Source organism: Schistocerca nitens, chromosome 1, assembly GCF_023898315.1.
Source record: "Schistocerca nitens isolate TAMUIC-IGC-003100 chromosome 1, iqSchNite1.1, whole genome shotgun sequence".
NCBI classification, from domain to species: Eukaryota; Metazoa; Arthropoda; class Insecta; order Orthoptera; family Acrididae; genus Schistocerca; species Schistocerca nitens.
The window spans coordinates 112,262,549-112,277,957 of record NC_064614.1 but is presented as its reverse complement, the minus strand read 5'-3'; the positions used below and the strand labels follow the sequence as shown (position 1 = coordinate 112,277,957).

Genomic DNA, 15,409 nt, shown 5'->3' with positions numbered 1-15,409 from the left:
AAGTGAAGGATCTCTTGAAACGACAGGATATTCGGCGAATGGACTGGACTGTCCGTTCTCCTGACTTAAATTCCATCGAACACGTGTGGGATACGTTGGGGAGACGTACTGTAGCACGCTCACATGCACGAACTACAAAGGGCAGTTGTTATCCGCTCTGGTGGAGGGAATGTAACGTCCTAGCACAATTCCTCACCAACCTTGCGGCCAACATTGCAACACATTGTAGAGCATTCGCTGCCAATTGTGGTGATCACATACCGTACTAACAAAAGTGTCCCACATTTTGTAATGTCCAAGGGGACCATCGTACATCGCGAGGATTTCAATGTAAAAAATTATATTTGAATAAAAGTGTCGTTGCTGTTTGTGTCATTGCGAATTTCTTACAATTACCTTATGTACTAAAATGTAGCAGCTCTTTCCATTTTATGGTCCAAATTTCATCGAGTTATGTTACTTGGCATTTACACATAATGCGAAAGGTACTTTCAGCCTTAAGTTTATGACACCAATCTATTTTACTTTCACTAAAATTGCACTCGGAATGTGGAGCGACGAGAAAAAAGATAATAGAAACTTTGGAAATATGGAACTACAGAATGGCGGTGAAAATTATGTGCACTGATAGGATAACAAATCAGGAGCTTCTCCGGATAACTGGCGGGGAATGGAGTTCATGAAAAAACGATGGCCAGTCGCAAGGCAACCGTTAAGACATTAGGGAATAATTTTCATAGTACTCGAGGGAACTGCAGAGATCCGTAAACATACATTCGAGGACGTCGGTTGCAAGTACTAGTTTGAGATGAAGAATTAGGCAGAGGAGAAGAGCTCATGAAGCGCCGCGTATCGAAAAGGCTACAAAATTCACCAGAAACCGTTTAGATCCTACTTCTTTGTTATTTTGGAATTGGGCATCAGTCGCGACTTTCCTCTGACTGAGGATAGTTTTTTTTTAGCGGTGTAAATGAAGAGTAACTTTACTCATAACCAGTTAAATTTGGTCTTTATGCAACCAGTATGGGCCTAGAGGCGTGTTAAAGATGACTTACTCTCTTACCATCCAAGGTGATAAACTGTCAACGTGAGCTCCAAACAAAACTGTTTTTGCCCTACACTCTTTAGATAAGTTATCCTGCTGGCTTCAAGTAGCTACGTTTGCCTAATTTACGACAGACATTTTCCTGTTTTCATGTTCTTCGGAACTGCCAGCGTCCTACAATAATCTGATTAATCGTATTGTTTTATGTATGCGCTGAGACCGGTGTTAGGTATGAAAGCGCTTCTCGCGCCCACCACTTACGCTAATTACAGATTTAGCGCTATCTGCAATTATCTTAATTGGTGGGTATATGAGCCATGAAGGGGATCTAACGTTAACATTAGAGTGAACGTAAAAGCGACCACTAGACTCTCGGATTCTGAAATACTTTCGGTAAGTGCAGAGGGATCTCGTGTCACAAGTGGAAATGGAATCATCCTGTATGACGTCGTCCTTACTGTTGCATTGAAAAATAAATTTGAATAACTATTCTGCGTCACTGAAACTGCAGTGAATAGTGAAATGAATTGATGCAGTCAGATCTTTGGAACTGACAATCAGTACTTGGATCATCCTTTGCCATGTAACCATTCGGCTATTCTCTGGTAATTTGACAATTTCAAAGTATGCAACTGAGTCGACTCTGTTAATAGATTTTATGACTGACTGCAATATCAGTCATGTAAGATGTTACTATTTTTTTTGTTAACGCCGTAATAAGAACGATACCATACAGACTAATGTCAACACGACTATACCTTTCCATGGCACTAAATCTTTCAAAATATCCTTCTCCGTTTTAGCCATATAGCTATGGAACAAATTACCCTGTAAGCTGCATCTTAACCAAACCCACACTGTATTGAACACGAGATTAAAGATTTATGTTATCTTCAACATAGTTCCCCTCTCGGCATATCCCATCTGTTTTCTTTCCGTCCTTCGGGGAACCAGTATCGCTGTCACACTGTTAAGTTCCCATGCTTTTCTCATCCCTTTCTATTTCTGTCGCCTTTCTTTCATCTCATCTGCTCATTTTACCCTATTATTCTCTGCTCTTCCTTTGACCAGCCAACTTATTTTCCATGTTCTTTCCTCCTGTGCTGTCGTCGTACGTTATTGTTAGATATCGCTATTCACATCTGACAAGGACTTTTCTTCTTATTCTTCGTAGCCTTTATTTCATTTCGCTACGGGTTCGGCATTGTTATATGGCTTTTGACAGTGTTGGAGATACATGGTGACCTGATTCCCTTCTTGTCTGTCTGTTAATTTGTATAGAAAGTATCTGAGGTGGGATACGGGTACCAACATGGTATTTACTTAATTGAACGTAGGAAACCGCCTAAAAATCACATCCAGGCTGGTTGGCTCACCAGCCCTCATCACCCTGTGCGAGGCGAATTCGATCTCTGATTGTTTTGTCTTCCAGAATCCCGAAAGCGGAGCGTTAATGCTGTCGGCTATCCAGGCAGTTGACACACTCGACAAGAACGTCATGAGACAGTTGTTTGATGTTAAGAAGACTGACATTCTTAAATTACACATGCTCATTACTATAGGGTACACGTTGTCATTATTATTATTATTATTATTTTCGATTATTCCCATTTAAAGAGAGCGTTTGAACTTGAATTCCTTTATGATGATTGTTTATGTTTTTTCTGAGCCCAAAATTTCTTCATGTGTTCACTGTGTTGTTTCTTTCGCTCCGCTGTCCATTTGCATACTGGTCTCTTCTGTTTTGTGGTGTCAAATTTATGTTTTTTGATGATGTTCCTGAATTCAGTTCTATTTTCTGCATCGTTTACTGTTATGTGTGCTTGTCTGAGGTCCTCTTCAACTTCTTTTATCCATTTTGTTTTTCCCCTGCCTGAGTTGATGACTTTTAGAATTCGCTTTGAAATTCTGTTTTCATTCATCCTGTGGATATGTCCGTAGAACTGCATTCTTCTTTTCCTTATTGTATCTCTAATTGCTACAGAAGAATGCTGAAGATTAGATGGGTAGATCACATAACTAATGAGGAGGTACTGAATAGGATTGGGGAGAAGAGGAGTTTGTGGCACAACTTGACCAGAAGAAGGGATCGGTAGGTAGGACATGTTCTGAGGCATCAAGGGATCACCGATTTAGTATTGGAGGGCAGCGTGGAGGGTAAATATCGTAGGGGGAGACCAAGAGATGAATACACTAAGCAGATTCACAAGGATGTAGGTTGCAGTAGGTACTGGGAGATGAAGAAGCTTGCACAGGATAGAGTAGCATGGAGAGCTGCATCAAACCAGTTTCAGGACTGAAGACCACAACAACAACAACAACAATCTTGTCTGTGTATTTATATAATTCTGATGTTGGTCTCTTCTTCCAGATTCCTTGCTCTTGTATCGGGCCAAAAATTTTCCTGAGAATTTTCCTGTGTTGTTTCTCTATTTCTGTTATTTATTATTATTATTATTATTATTATATGTGGTCTTAGGGGCATAACTGCAGATATTTTTATTGGTGACTGAGAACAGTGTACTGAACAGCTTTACATCAGTATTTACTTCAGTTGTAGACTAATAATTACAACTATTAGCAGTAATATATTTTTAGGTTCGTTAGTATCTCCTCGTACAATTGACAAGAGCAAGCCAGCAAGCCATCTAATGCTGATTTCCCTTATAGCAAGACGTCAGATGTTGAAGTGTGGACGCATGGACACTAAACAGTTAGCCGATACAACATGCATAGTCCAGTTGCTGATGGAGTTGCGACCGTTTGGAAAAATCAGAAAGTAAATTATGTGACGTGTTTGTGGGATGAGAAAAAATAACTAACACACTGAAGTGGGAACATATTAAGGTACCAGTGATCATAGTATCAGCAGTTATACATCTAAATCTCTATATGTCGCACATGTGCTATACAAAGTGTAATGTTCTCTCTCTAAGGATGTCTGGTTAGATGTAAGGGAGCATGAAGGTCCTACTCTTGGCAGATGAAATAAATGCACATATAAATAAATGTATTACTTGATAATGTTCGACTGGTCGAAACTATTAGCGAATGAAATGATTTTATTCAAATAAATATTTTCTTATAGACGAGTTCCACACTCAAAGAACGTTTCTCTATTAGGATACTCGTACTGTGAAGTAGAACTAATCTAATGTCTGTTTACTGTTTACAGGAAACAGGTTTCTTTCATTTTATGAGAGCGCTATGCATACGGTAGTTGCTGAAGTCAATGTGTTTCCTGACCAAAATACCTCTGTTGTTTCAGGAAGACTTCTGCAATGGGCGGCGAATCTGACGGCGGCGGTGAGGGCCAAGTGGTGCTGGTGACAGGTGAGGATCGACTCGGCTATATCAGCGCAAATGTTTATTTTGAAGGACTACAACAGTTGTCTCTCTCTCTCCGCCTGTGCATACAACACCCATAATATCTGAAAAATGTGTTTTTACAACGCTGTAAATGGTTATTATTGTGATTTTAAGTCCATACACTGGTTTGACGCAGCTTTCCACGCTACCTGATCCTGTGCAAGTCTCTTAATTTTCAAATAACTGCTGCAACCCACATCCATTTGAAATTGCCTACTGTGTTCAAGCCTTGGTCTCCCTCTACAATTTTACCCCTCACGCCCCCCTCTCCCCCTTATCACAACAGGCTTCCCTCCATTACCAAACTGACGATTCAACCGCGCAAGGTATGTGTTGTTAAACAATCCCTTCCTTTAGTCAAGTCGTGCTACAGATTTCTTTTGTCTCCAATTCAGGACCAGTATTTATTCTAGCTACTCATCTAACCTACAGTATTCTTCTATAGCACCACATTTCAGAAGCTTCTAGTCTCTTTTTGTCTCAACTGTTTATCGTCTACATTTCACACCTGTACGAGGATACATAGGAGACAAATATCTTCAGGAACGACTTCGGAACACTCAAATTTGTATTGATTGCAGAAATGCATCGTTGCCACGGTAGATGGCTCTGACGAATGAAAGTTTCTCCGACCACGTGCCGAGTGGTCCTTGTGTGTTGGAGGCTGTGCGATTGAGGCAGAGTACTGTAAGCAGCAGAATGGTCCGGTATTCATGTCGGGAACAAGCCGAGATGGTATTTGTGTACGGCCTAGCAGATGGAAACGGTCGAGAGGCAGCATGGCTGTACCAAAATAAGTATCCTCACAGACACTAACCACACCGAACAATATTTGAAGCCCTTTTTGGGTGTTTGTGTGAACATGGGTCCTTTCAGACGGACGAATGTGCAGGGAGGCGGCGGACTGTGCGTACACCCAGATTCGGAAGAGCGGGTTGTACAAGATATTGAGACGAACCGTAGTACTAGCTCCAGGCAACTGGCTCGCCAACATGGTGCAAGCGAAAGTAGGCTTACGTATATTCTGCATGACAAGCGCTACTGTCCTATCACCTGCAACGAGTGGAAGGATTATCAGCAGCGTATTTCCCTCTACGAGAAGAATTTTGTCGATGTTTTTTGCATCAGATCATCACAATTATGGGATTTCTATCATCAGTCCTCTTTACCGACGAAGCAAGCTCACCAGAACTGGCATCATCAGTCTTAATAATCGTCATGTGTGGGCTGCAGGCACGGCGCGTGGTTATAGAAACTTTCATTTGTCAGCGCCGTCTACCGTGGCAAGGGTGCATTTCCGGACACATATCCATAGGACCCTTTTTTTCTCCATTTGCATTAAGGAATTCGTCCCTGCAGTTTGTCGGTTTTATTAGTGTTCAGCCTGCTAATCTCTTGTTACTATATTTTAATACGAGTTCCACAGCAGTCTTCAATGATCGATCGTATAGACATTTGTCGAACTAATGAGCACACCTGAACGAGGGTGTGAAAGTCTACGGTTCCGCGGCAGTTGTCAGTTTTGATGAAAAACGATTGTGTATGTGATTGTAACATATACATTTTACTGGCGAAGCCATCACATACCGGGAAAGCTTTTATGGAAAGGCAACGACCAGGGTAAATACGGTAATGAACCGTTCTCAACCTTTCAAAGCATCCGGACAACTATTAGTGGGCTTTAATACGGGCGCGTACAGCCGTTGCCATTATGACAGCCTGAATCTGTTGGGGATACTTTCAAAGAGGTACCTGAATGTCTTTGGAGGCATGGTATCCCGCTCTTTCTCAGGAACCGCAACCAGAGAAGGTAGTGATGGTGGAACCTGAGGTCTGGAGCGAAGGCGACGCTCTAAGTCCTCCGAAAAAGTGTTCCGTTTGGTTCAAGTTGGGACTCCAAGTAGGCTAGATTATTTCAGAGATGCTACTGTGGTCACAGATGTTGCTTTATGACAGGATGTACTGTCATGTTAATACAAACCGTCATCCTCTCCGAGTTGTTCCTGTAATATTCGAAGTAGGATGTGTTCATATCCTTCCACATCTAGCATTTTCTTAAGAGCATTTTGGGGATCGGACCATAACCATGAAAACATCATCCCCTCTGTACTTCACTGTTGCCACTACAAATGATGGCGAAATATTCGCCAAACCAAAACCCTTCCATAGGTTTGCCACACCATTGCACCCTATTCTTTGTTTCCCTGTGTACAGTCATTGTGCTAGATGAACTACTGGTAGCAATTTTGGAATGCATGAATGATTCCTTCTGCTGATTTATGCGATTTGTGCTGTTCCGTACCTCAGTCAGTAAAAGTGGGACCCGTATAGGATCACCTTGTCTGTCTGTCTCCCTGTCCCACAGCTAAGATCCTATTTTATCAAGAATAGTTTGATATATCAAGTTGAAATTTATGTCACATACTAAGGTCTACGGTCCTTTGGCGGTGTGAGAATGTAAGTTTCTAAGTCAACGCAACTAAAAATAGAGCCATTTGTGTCACATATATTGATACTCGAAAACTCACTCATCAGAACCTTTGGTCTTCTTCCCGTTGACTCAGAATCATGTAATTTGGCAACAATGATGGTTTCGCAGTACAAGAAAAGGAAACAATCCCAAAATTCTTGATTTGTAATTATATCAAATAAACATTTTTTCACATTTATTGTCTGTCTGTCTGTTCGTCTGTTAAGACCTCTTTTACTTAGCAACTGGTGTAGGTATCAAGTTGAAATTTATGTGAGGAACAAAGGTCTACGGGTCCCTAGCGGCGTACAGAATTTAAACTTCTAAGCCAACGCAGTCGAAAGATGCAGCCATATATGCCACATAGCTCGACATTCGCAAACTCATTCATCAAAGCTTTAGCTGAACTATCTACGAGGGTGGACCCAAATAGAAGGAAAATTCGTTATAACGTCTTTATTTCCTAAATTTTTACACCAAATTTTGATCACTTTCAAAGTATTCTCCATTGACCACAATGTAGTTCTTCAAACGATCCTTGCAATGTTCAAAACATTTTTTAAATTCACTTGTTGCGATGTTCTTTACGCCTCCACAGTGGCAAAACGCTTTCCTTTCTGGGGAAGAAAAAGAAATCACAGAGTGCTGGATCCGGTGAATAGGGGGTGTGGACAATCGGTGTCATGCCGTTTTTGGTCAAGAACTGCTTAACAGAGAGGACAGTGTAGGCCGGTCTGTTGTCATGATGGAAGAACCAGCCGTCTACCCGCCAATAGTCTGCGCCTTTCTTCCGAATACTCTTCCTCAATCTTTTCATAACCTCCAACGAGAACTCCTGATTGACAGTTTGATCCAGGGGGAACGAACTCCGCGTGCACAGCACTTCTGCAATCGAAGAAACAAATGAGCCTTGCCTTGATGTTTGACCTCACTTGGTGAGCTTTTTTGGGGCGGGGAGAGCCACGTCTTCCACTACCTTGATTGGGGCTTTGTTTCGGGGTCGTATCCATAGCACCACGGTTCATCACCAGTAATCAGCTTGGGAAGAGAGTCAGGGTCTTTTTGAGCTGATTTTGAAGATCAAAACATACCTGAAGTCGATGCTGCCATTGCTCGTGTGTGGGAATGCGAGGGACAAATTTGGCTGCAACTCTTCCCATGTGTCAATCTTTGGATAAAATCCTCTGAATTGAGCCCCACGATATTCCAGGCATTTCACAGAGTTGATCAATAGCTTCACGATCGAGGACATTGATTTTGTGGACGTTTTCGTCAGTTTTTGACGTTCAGGGGCGTCCTGAACGGGATTGTCCTTCAGTTGAAATTCCTCCATTTTTAAAACGTGAAAACCACTCGTAGACTCTTAGAGTCTTAAGCATTACAATAGTTTCCACAGCCGATTTACCCAAGAGGAAGCATAATTTCTCAGCAGCACGTTGCTCTCGAAAATCTGCCATCACGTTTCCGCCAAAATGGAAAAAGTTGAAACTTACTGGCAGATTAAAACTGTGTGCCGCACCGAGACTCGAACTCGGGACCTTTGCCTTTCGCAGGCAAGCTCTCTGCCACTTGCCCGCGAAAGGCAAAGGTCCCGGGTTCAAGTCTCGGTGCAGCACACAGTTTTAATCCGCCAGTAAGTTTCATATCAGCGCACACTCCGCCGCAGAGTGAAAATCTCATTCTGGAAACATCCCCCAGGCTGTGGCTAAGCCATGTCTCCGCAGTATCCTTTCTTTCAGGAGTGTTAGTCCTCTAAGGTTCGCAGGAGAGCTTCTGTAAAGTTTGGAAGGTAGGAGACCAGGTACTGGCGGAAGTAAAGCTGTGAGGACGGGACGTGAGTCGTGCTTGGGTAGCTTAGTTGATAGAGCACTTGCCTGCGAAAGGCAAAGGTCGCGAGTTCGAGTCTCGGTGTGGTAGACAGTTTTAACCTGCCAGGAAGTTTCATATCAGTGCAAACTCCGCTGCAGAGTGAAAATCTCATTATGGAATAAGTTATTTCACTAAAAAAAAAAGTCTCACAGGCGAATCGATGCACTCACAGCTACACAACTTCGCACACTGACTCAGGTGGCGTGACCGTAACGGACACCTGGTCGAACAATGGGTTCCCCCACTCTCCCACCCCACCGCAGCCCAATTCCCGTTTCTGTTGGGTTGCCTCTCGTATACACATGTTGGGCCTGGGGGTCTAGCGGACGTCGGCACGATAGCTCAGTGTGTTCGGTCAGAGGGCTGGCTACTCTGTAATACGGAAAACTAGGTGAAGTATTCAACGATGGAGGGGTGTCGTGTGACGTCCGCCTAGACCAAATGCCGAGAGCACTGACGAACAAAGTGAAAAAAGCAGCAGAGCGCGTGCCTGAAAAGCTAGAGGGCACGGGAGCGAATCTCGGTCGCACCACTGACTTTTTTTTCAGTCCTCGTTTTCACCTGGTCTTCACCTCTCAATGATGTGTGGACTCAACCAGAAACAACAGGTGGTTCAGATTCCATCTTAAACTGTTCCATGGTAAGACACGGAAGTCGCCGAAGTGGCGTTCAATAGAAAGACTTGCACCAGGCCATTGAGCCACACGAAATTATTGTTGGCATCTATACAAATCATTATGTTTGTACGGAACCCTTAGAGCGCGAATCCTGTTCGCACTCGTTCGGATTTTACAAACTTTCTGCAATACTCGGCGATCCCTGTCCGTCAGTAAATGAGGTATGTCTGGTTTAGCTGGGATTGTTCCTTCTCGTTTCCACTTCCAACCATCGACTTGCTCAGCTTTTGAAGTGTCGAAGTGTGGCTGATGGATTTGTTACTCAGGTGATATGACCAGTACACTTTCGAAGTTACTGGGCTCTCTCGACCGATCAATCCTCCTGCACCTGACTCTTTGCTGACGACACAATATTCGCCCGCCTCCTTTCAGGTTGTCGGATCCGCCTCTCGTGACGTCTAGTCGTCAATTCCGCTTTGGTTACGGGTGTTCAAAAACTTTTGCTCAGATAGTATACATGGTGCAACAAACATGTACGGCACAGACTGAAGGACAAATTCCTCACACGTAGACGAAGGAATTATGTTACATGAACTCGAGTTTGGAAACGCTTTCTTTCCATGTTACAACTCATTTTATCCAACTCACCTGGGGAACACACACGAACAGAAAGCACCAGCATACCACATGCAACTCTTTCCACAAATAAAACTCCAGTGGGTTTAGGTCTGCAGAGCGTGGATGACAGGCAACTGGTTCATCTCTGCCTATCCATCTGTCGCCAGATCTGTTATTTAGAGCCGGCCGGAGTGGCCGAGCGGTTCTACGCGCTACAGTCTGGAACCGTGAGACCGCTACGGTCGGAGGTTCGAATCTTGTCTCGGGCACGGATGTGTGTGATGTCCTTACGTTAGTTAGGTTCAAGTAGTTCTAAGTTCCAGGGGACTGATCACATCAGCAGTTACGTCCCATAGTGCTCAGAGCCATTTGAACAATTTGTTATTTAGAAGCCAACGGAGGTGCCCCACCATACATGAACTCATGTTTTGTAGCGCAGCTAAAGGCAAACCTGCTAACAGAGCAAGTGGAACATTCTCTATGAAATTATGGTAACTTTGTTTGTTGAACCTGGGTGGATGAAAGTGAGGACCTACCAGTTACCAACAATGCCAGCCCGAAGATTGACAGAAAATCTTTGTTGATGACTTGCTTCAACAGTTGCATGAAGGAAGACGTCTGCTCATGCATGCTGACTGAAAATTTATGATATGATTTCGTTGAAACGACGTCTCACCTGTGAACAGCACAGTTGCACTCAAATTATGGTTGACACTTTGTAGAACAAACCATTCTCAGAAGAGTACAGCCACGCGGGGTAGAAGCGCGGTCTTGGGCGCCTTGCCACGGTTCGCGCGGCTGCCCCCGTCGGAGGTTCGAGTCCTCCCTCGGGCATGGGTGTGTACTGTGTCCTTACCGTAAGTTAATTAGTGTGTAAGTCTAGGGATCGATGACCAAAGCAGTTTGGTCCCATAGGAACTTACTACTACTGCGAAGAATACCTGGCAGGCAAATCAGCTGCTTTTGCCTGCACACGCTGTAAATGGTATGGATACGGCGGGTCCTCGTTTAACACTCGCCAGCTAGTCATTTAGTCAAAATTCAGTGGTGCATCTACATGTCTTGTACTGACACTAGGCACGTCGTCAACTGCATGAACAATTGCTGCCTCCCAATGCGGTGTCTTCGTCCTTCTAGGCCTCCAACGATCGCGAGTATCAGGCTGTTATGCCCCTTGTTTGCTAAGGCGACTATCATCAACGGTTTCAAATATTCTTCTGTTGGGGCAGCTAGATCCTGGAAATCTGTCCCGGTACGAGCGTTGAGGGGGAGCGCCATTGCCGTCAGCCAGTCCATACATCAGATGGGCGTCTACCATCTCTGCAATTGTGTACAGTGCAATTACAGGAGCCAGGTCTGTGATTAGCTCTACGTCAATCTGTGATTAACTCTAAGTAGTAACCCGTATGCTTGCAACGGGCGTACTGATCACTGGAACGGTTGATGTTACCTGGAAACGAGCAATGACGTACGTCGCATGGCAACAGACGATTTTAAAACAAAACACTGGCGGGTGCACATCGTAACCAGACGTCACCAAGAACGCATGTTCCCTACGATTTTAACATTCTGTTCTTGTGCGGTTTTCATGATTTATGAGATGGAGAAAATAAGTTGTAACACGGAAAACAAAGCGTTTCAGACGCATGTTCATATTGTAAGAGGTCCATGACTAAGGAATTTATTGCTAGCGCACTCGAGCGGATGTAATTTCGATGGATTGCTCACGCGCTGCCTGCGATATGTAAGCGGTAATAGAATCGCAGACCAGAGAGCAGTGCCGGCTGCTCTAGGAGCACTGTAGTCCGCAGTGATGGTAGCTGGCAGTCGGGCGGTTGGGCCGGTCGTGCCTGAGCGATGTAGTATAAGGTAAAAACAGCCGCGCGCATATCTAATTTGTTACAACTAAATTTGTACTATTGTCATATCAAGTCCCATGTAAATGTTTAAAAATCTCTTAATAATTATCTTACTTATAAAAATTAACTTTTGACAATCATTCATCTGAATTTAAAGAATTTACTTATTTCTCCAATCCATGGTCATCCCGATTATCGTAAAGAAAAATCAGTTGTTTCTTTTTATACATGACAAATCTAGCGGCCAGCATTGCACTGGGCTGTGCCAGAAAAATTTCTTATAGGAGCATATATATATACGCGTTATCCGGCGACTTCATTGAGGTAATAATTTTCAATTTATTCAGAATGATCTTTCAGGGCTATGACGCAGCACTGTTAACGTCCAAATTTACCAGTTTAGTTTCACAGTCAGTTAATTATTGAAAGATTATATATGAGTCACATTTTTTATTGGGAGGTTAGTCACATTATTTTTGCGAGGTTATGGAATAATGAACTGTTGGGAGGTTACATTAAATGTGAATGTTATATAATTATATAATTACTTTTTGTGTTGGGAGGTAACACTTGGCGACCCTGCCAGGATAGTGTAACCTGAGCAGTGCTGCGTCATGGCCCTGAAAGATCATTCTGAATAAATTGAAAATTCTTACCTCAATGAAGTCGCCGGAAAACGCGTGTATATCTGATCCTATGAAAAATTTTTCTGGCACAGCCCAGTGCAATGCTGGCCGCTAGATTTGTCATGTATAAAAAGAAACAACTGATTTTTCTTTACGATAATCGGGATGACCATGGATTGGAGAAATAAGTAAATTCTTTAAATTCAGATGAATGATTTTCAAAAGTTAATTTTTATAAGTAAGATAATTATTAAGAGATTTTTAAACATTTACATGGGACTTGGTATGACAATAGTACAAATTTAGTTGTAACAAATTAGATATGCGCGCGGCTGTTTTTACCTTATACTACATCGCTCAGGCAAGACCGGCACAACCGCCCGACTGCCAGCTACCACCACTGCGGACTACAGTGCTCCTACTGCAGCCGGCACTGCTCTCTGGTCTGCTATTCTATTACAGCTTACATATCGCAGGCAGTGCGCGAGCAATCCATCGAAATTACAAAAATGGTTCAAATGGCTCTGAGCACTAGGGGACTTAACATCTGAGGTCATCAGTCCCCTAGAACTTAGAACTACTTAAACCTAACTAACCTAGGACGACATCACACACATCCATGCCCGAGGCAGGATTCGAACCTGCGACCGTAGCGGTCGCGCGGTTCCAGACTGAAGCGCCTATAACCGCTCAGCCACTCCGGCCGGCATCGAAATTACATCCGCTCGAGTGCGCTAGCAATAAATTCCTTAGTCATGGACCTCTTACAGTACAACACAATTTCTTCGTCTACATGTGACGAATGTGTTCTGCAATTTGTGCCGTACTTTTTTTCTTACACCTGTATACGACAGTTTCTGGAACACCACGTATAGAAGCAGACATTATCTGCCAGCGCCTCTGCAGATGTCGTCCACGGGGGGTGTGGACTGCCGCGAAGTTACACTAAAGCGCTGAGCCAGAGGTGGATGGATGTTCAGGGTGCTTACCTCGACGGCTTGGCCTCGGCAGCAGACTGCGGCAGCGGGTCTCCAGACGCGTCGGGCATGGGCGGCTGTCCGCTGTGTCCGCGCCGGCGCTGTGTGTCACAATCGTCAGCCTGTCCACAACAAGACTGCCGCAGCTAGCGCTCGCTCCTACTGACCTTCTGCGCTCCGAGATAAGCCGGCAGCTACGATTCGACCAACGCTCTCGCGCGATCCCGTAAGATGTCAGTGGGCCCGACTTTGCAGCCCTCGAATTTTGGGATCGTTTGAACGAATGCCCCTCCCTAGCAGATGCTGACGACCTCTGCGTCTACATCTGGATGACTGTTCTGCAGTTCACACTTGAGTGCCTGGCAAAAAGGTTCATCGACCTTCAGACTATTTCTCTAGCGCCACCCTTTCGAGCGGCGCGGGGGTAGACGAATACTGAAATGTTTCCGTGAGAGACATGTTTTCGGTTATTTTATTACCATCATCATCCTTGTACATAGGCGCCAACAGTATATTTTCGCACTCGATGGGGAAAGTTGGTGATTGAAATTCCGCGAAAAGCTCTTGCTGTAAAGGAAAACACCTTTGTTTTAATGATTGCCATCCCAAATAGCGTATCATACCCGCAACACGCTCTACCCTGTTTCGCGATATTACATAACGAGCTGCCATTCTTTGAACTTTTTTGATGTTCTCCGTCAGTCCTATCTTGTAAGGATCCCATACCGTACAGCTGTACTCTAGCGGAGGACGGACAAGCGTAGTGTAGGCAGTCTCTTTAGTGCATTTGCTGCATCTTCTAATACCCAAACCCCCAGATGTCAGACACACAGATCGGTACAAACGTTGTATGTCGATAGAGTCGATTAGTTCGTGCTATGTGCTGACGTCCAGTGGAACATGCGTAAATGTTAATTAAAAGTAACACCAGAACTACGGAGCACAGGAAAAGCGTATCTGTGAGTGACAGTTTTGTAAATCTCGCGTGGTCAGTTGGTAGAGTGCGAGGTCGTCGTATCAAAGGTCTCGCGTTCAAACACCCCTGATGACAATATGTTTTAACTATTTACGCGTGAAACTGCTATATGGGAGAACATTTTTGTGACATGTCAGTGGACTTTTCGGATTTTGTATCAATGTTCTTTGGTCAGCCTGCTTTCGCTTCGTTAGTTGAAGGTAGCAAACCTATAGAGTACATTCGTATACACTACGAATATGTGATCAAAAGTATCCGGACACTTGGCTGAAAACGACTTACAAGTTCGTGGCGCCCTCCATCGGTAACACTGGAATTCAATATGGTGTTGGCCCACTCTTAGCGTTGGCCACAGCTTCCACTCTTGCAGTCATACGTTCGATTAGGTGCTGCAAGGTTTGTTGGGGAATGGCAGACCATTCTGCACGGAGTGCTGCATTCAGGAGAAGTATCGATGTCGGTCGATGAAGCCTGGCATAAAGTCGGCGTTACAAACCCTCCCAAAGGTGTTCTATAGGATTCAGGTCAGGACTCTGTGCAGGCCAGTCCATTACAGGGATGTTATTTTCATGTAATGACTCCGCCACAGGCCGTCCATTATGAACAGGTGCTCAATCATGTTGAAACATGCAGTCGCCATCCCCAAATTGCTCTTCAACAGTGGGAAACAATATTTATTACATCAATGTAGGCCTGTGCTGTGACAGTGCTATGCAAAACAACAAGGGGTGCAAGCCCCCTCCACGAAAAACACGACCACACCATAATACCACTGCCTCCGAATTTTACTGTTGGCACTACACACGCTGGCAGATGACGTTCACCGGGCATTCGGCATACCCACACCCTGCCATCGGATCACCACATTTTGTATCGTGATTCGTCACTCCACACAACGTTTTCCCCTGTGCAATCGTCCAATGTTTACGCTCCTTACACCAATCGAGGCGTCGTTTGGCATTTACCGGCGTGATGTGTGGCTT

The 15,409-nt window shown here is 44.1% G+C and overlaps 1 protein-coding gene across 1 annotated transcript in view; it reads left to right on the top strand.

Moving 5' to 3' along the window:
- LOC126241990 (3 beta-hydroxysteroid dehydrogenase/Delta 5-->4-isomerase type 1) overlaps nt 1–15,409 on the top strand; it is a 213,609-nt gene that overhangs the window by 54,729 nt on the left and 143,471 nt on the right. The window contains exon 2 of the mRNA XM_049948053.1: nt 4,314–4,378. Within this exon, the coding sequence (XP_049804010.1) occupies nt 4,327–4,378 (52 nt within the window). The 5' untranslated portion in view covers nt 4,314–4,326. The remainder of the gene's footprint in view (nt 1–4,313; nt 4,379–15,409) is intronic.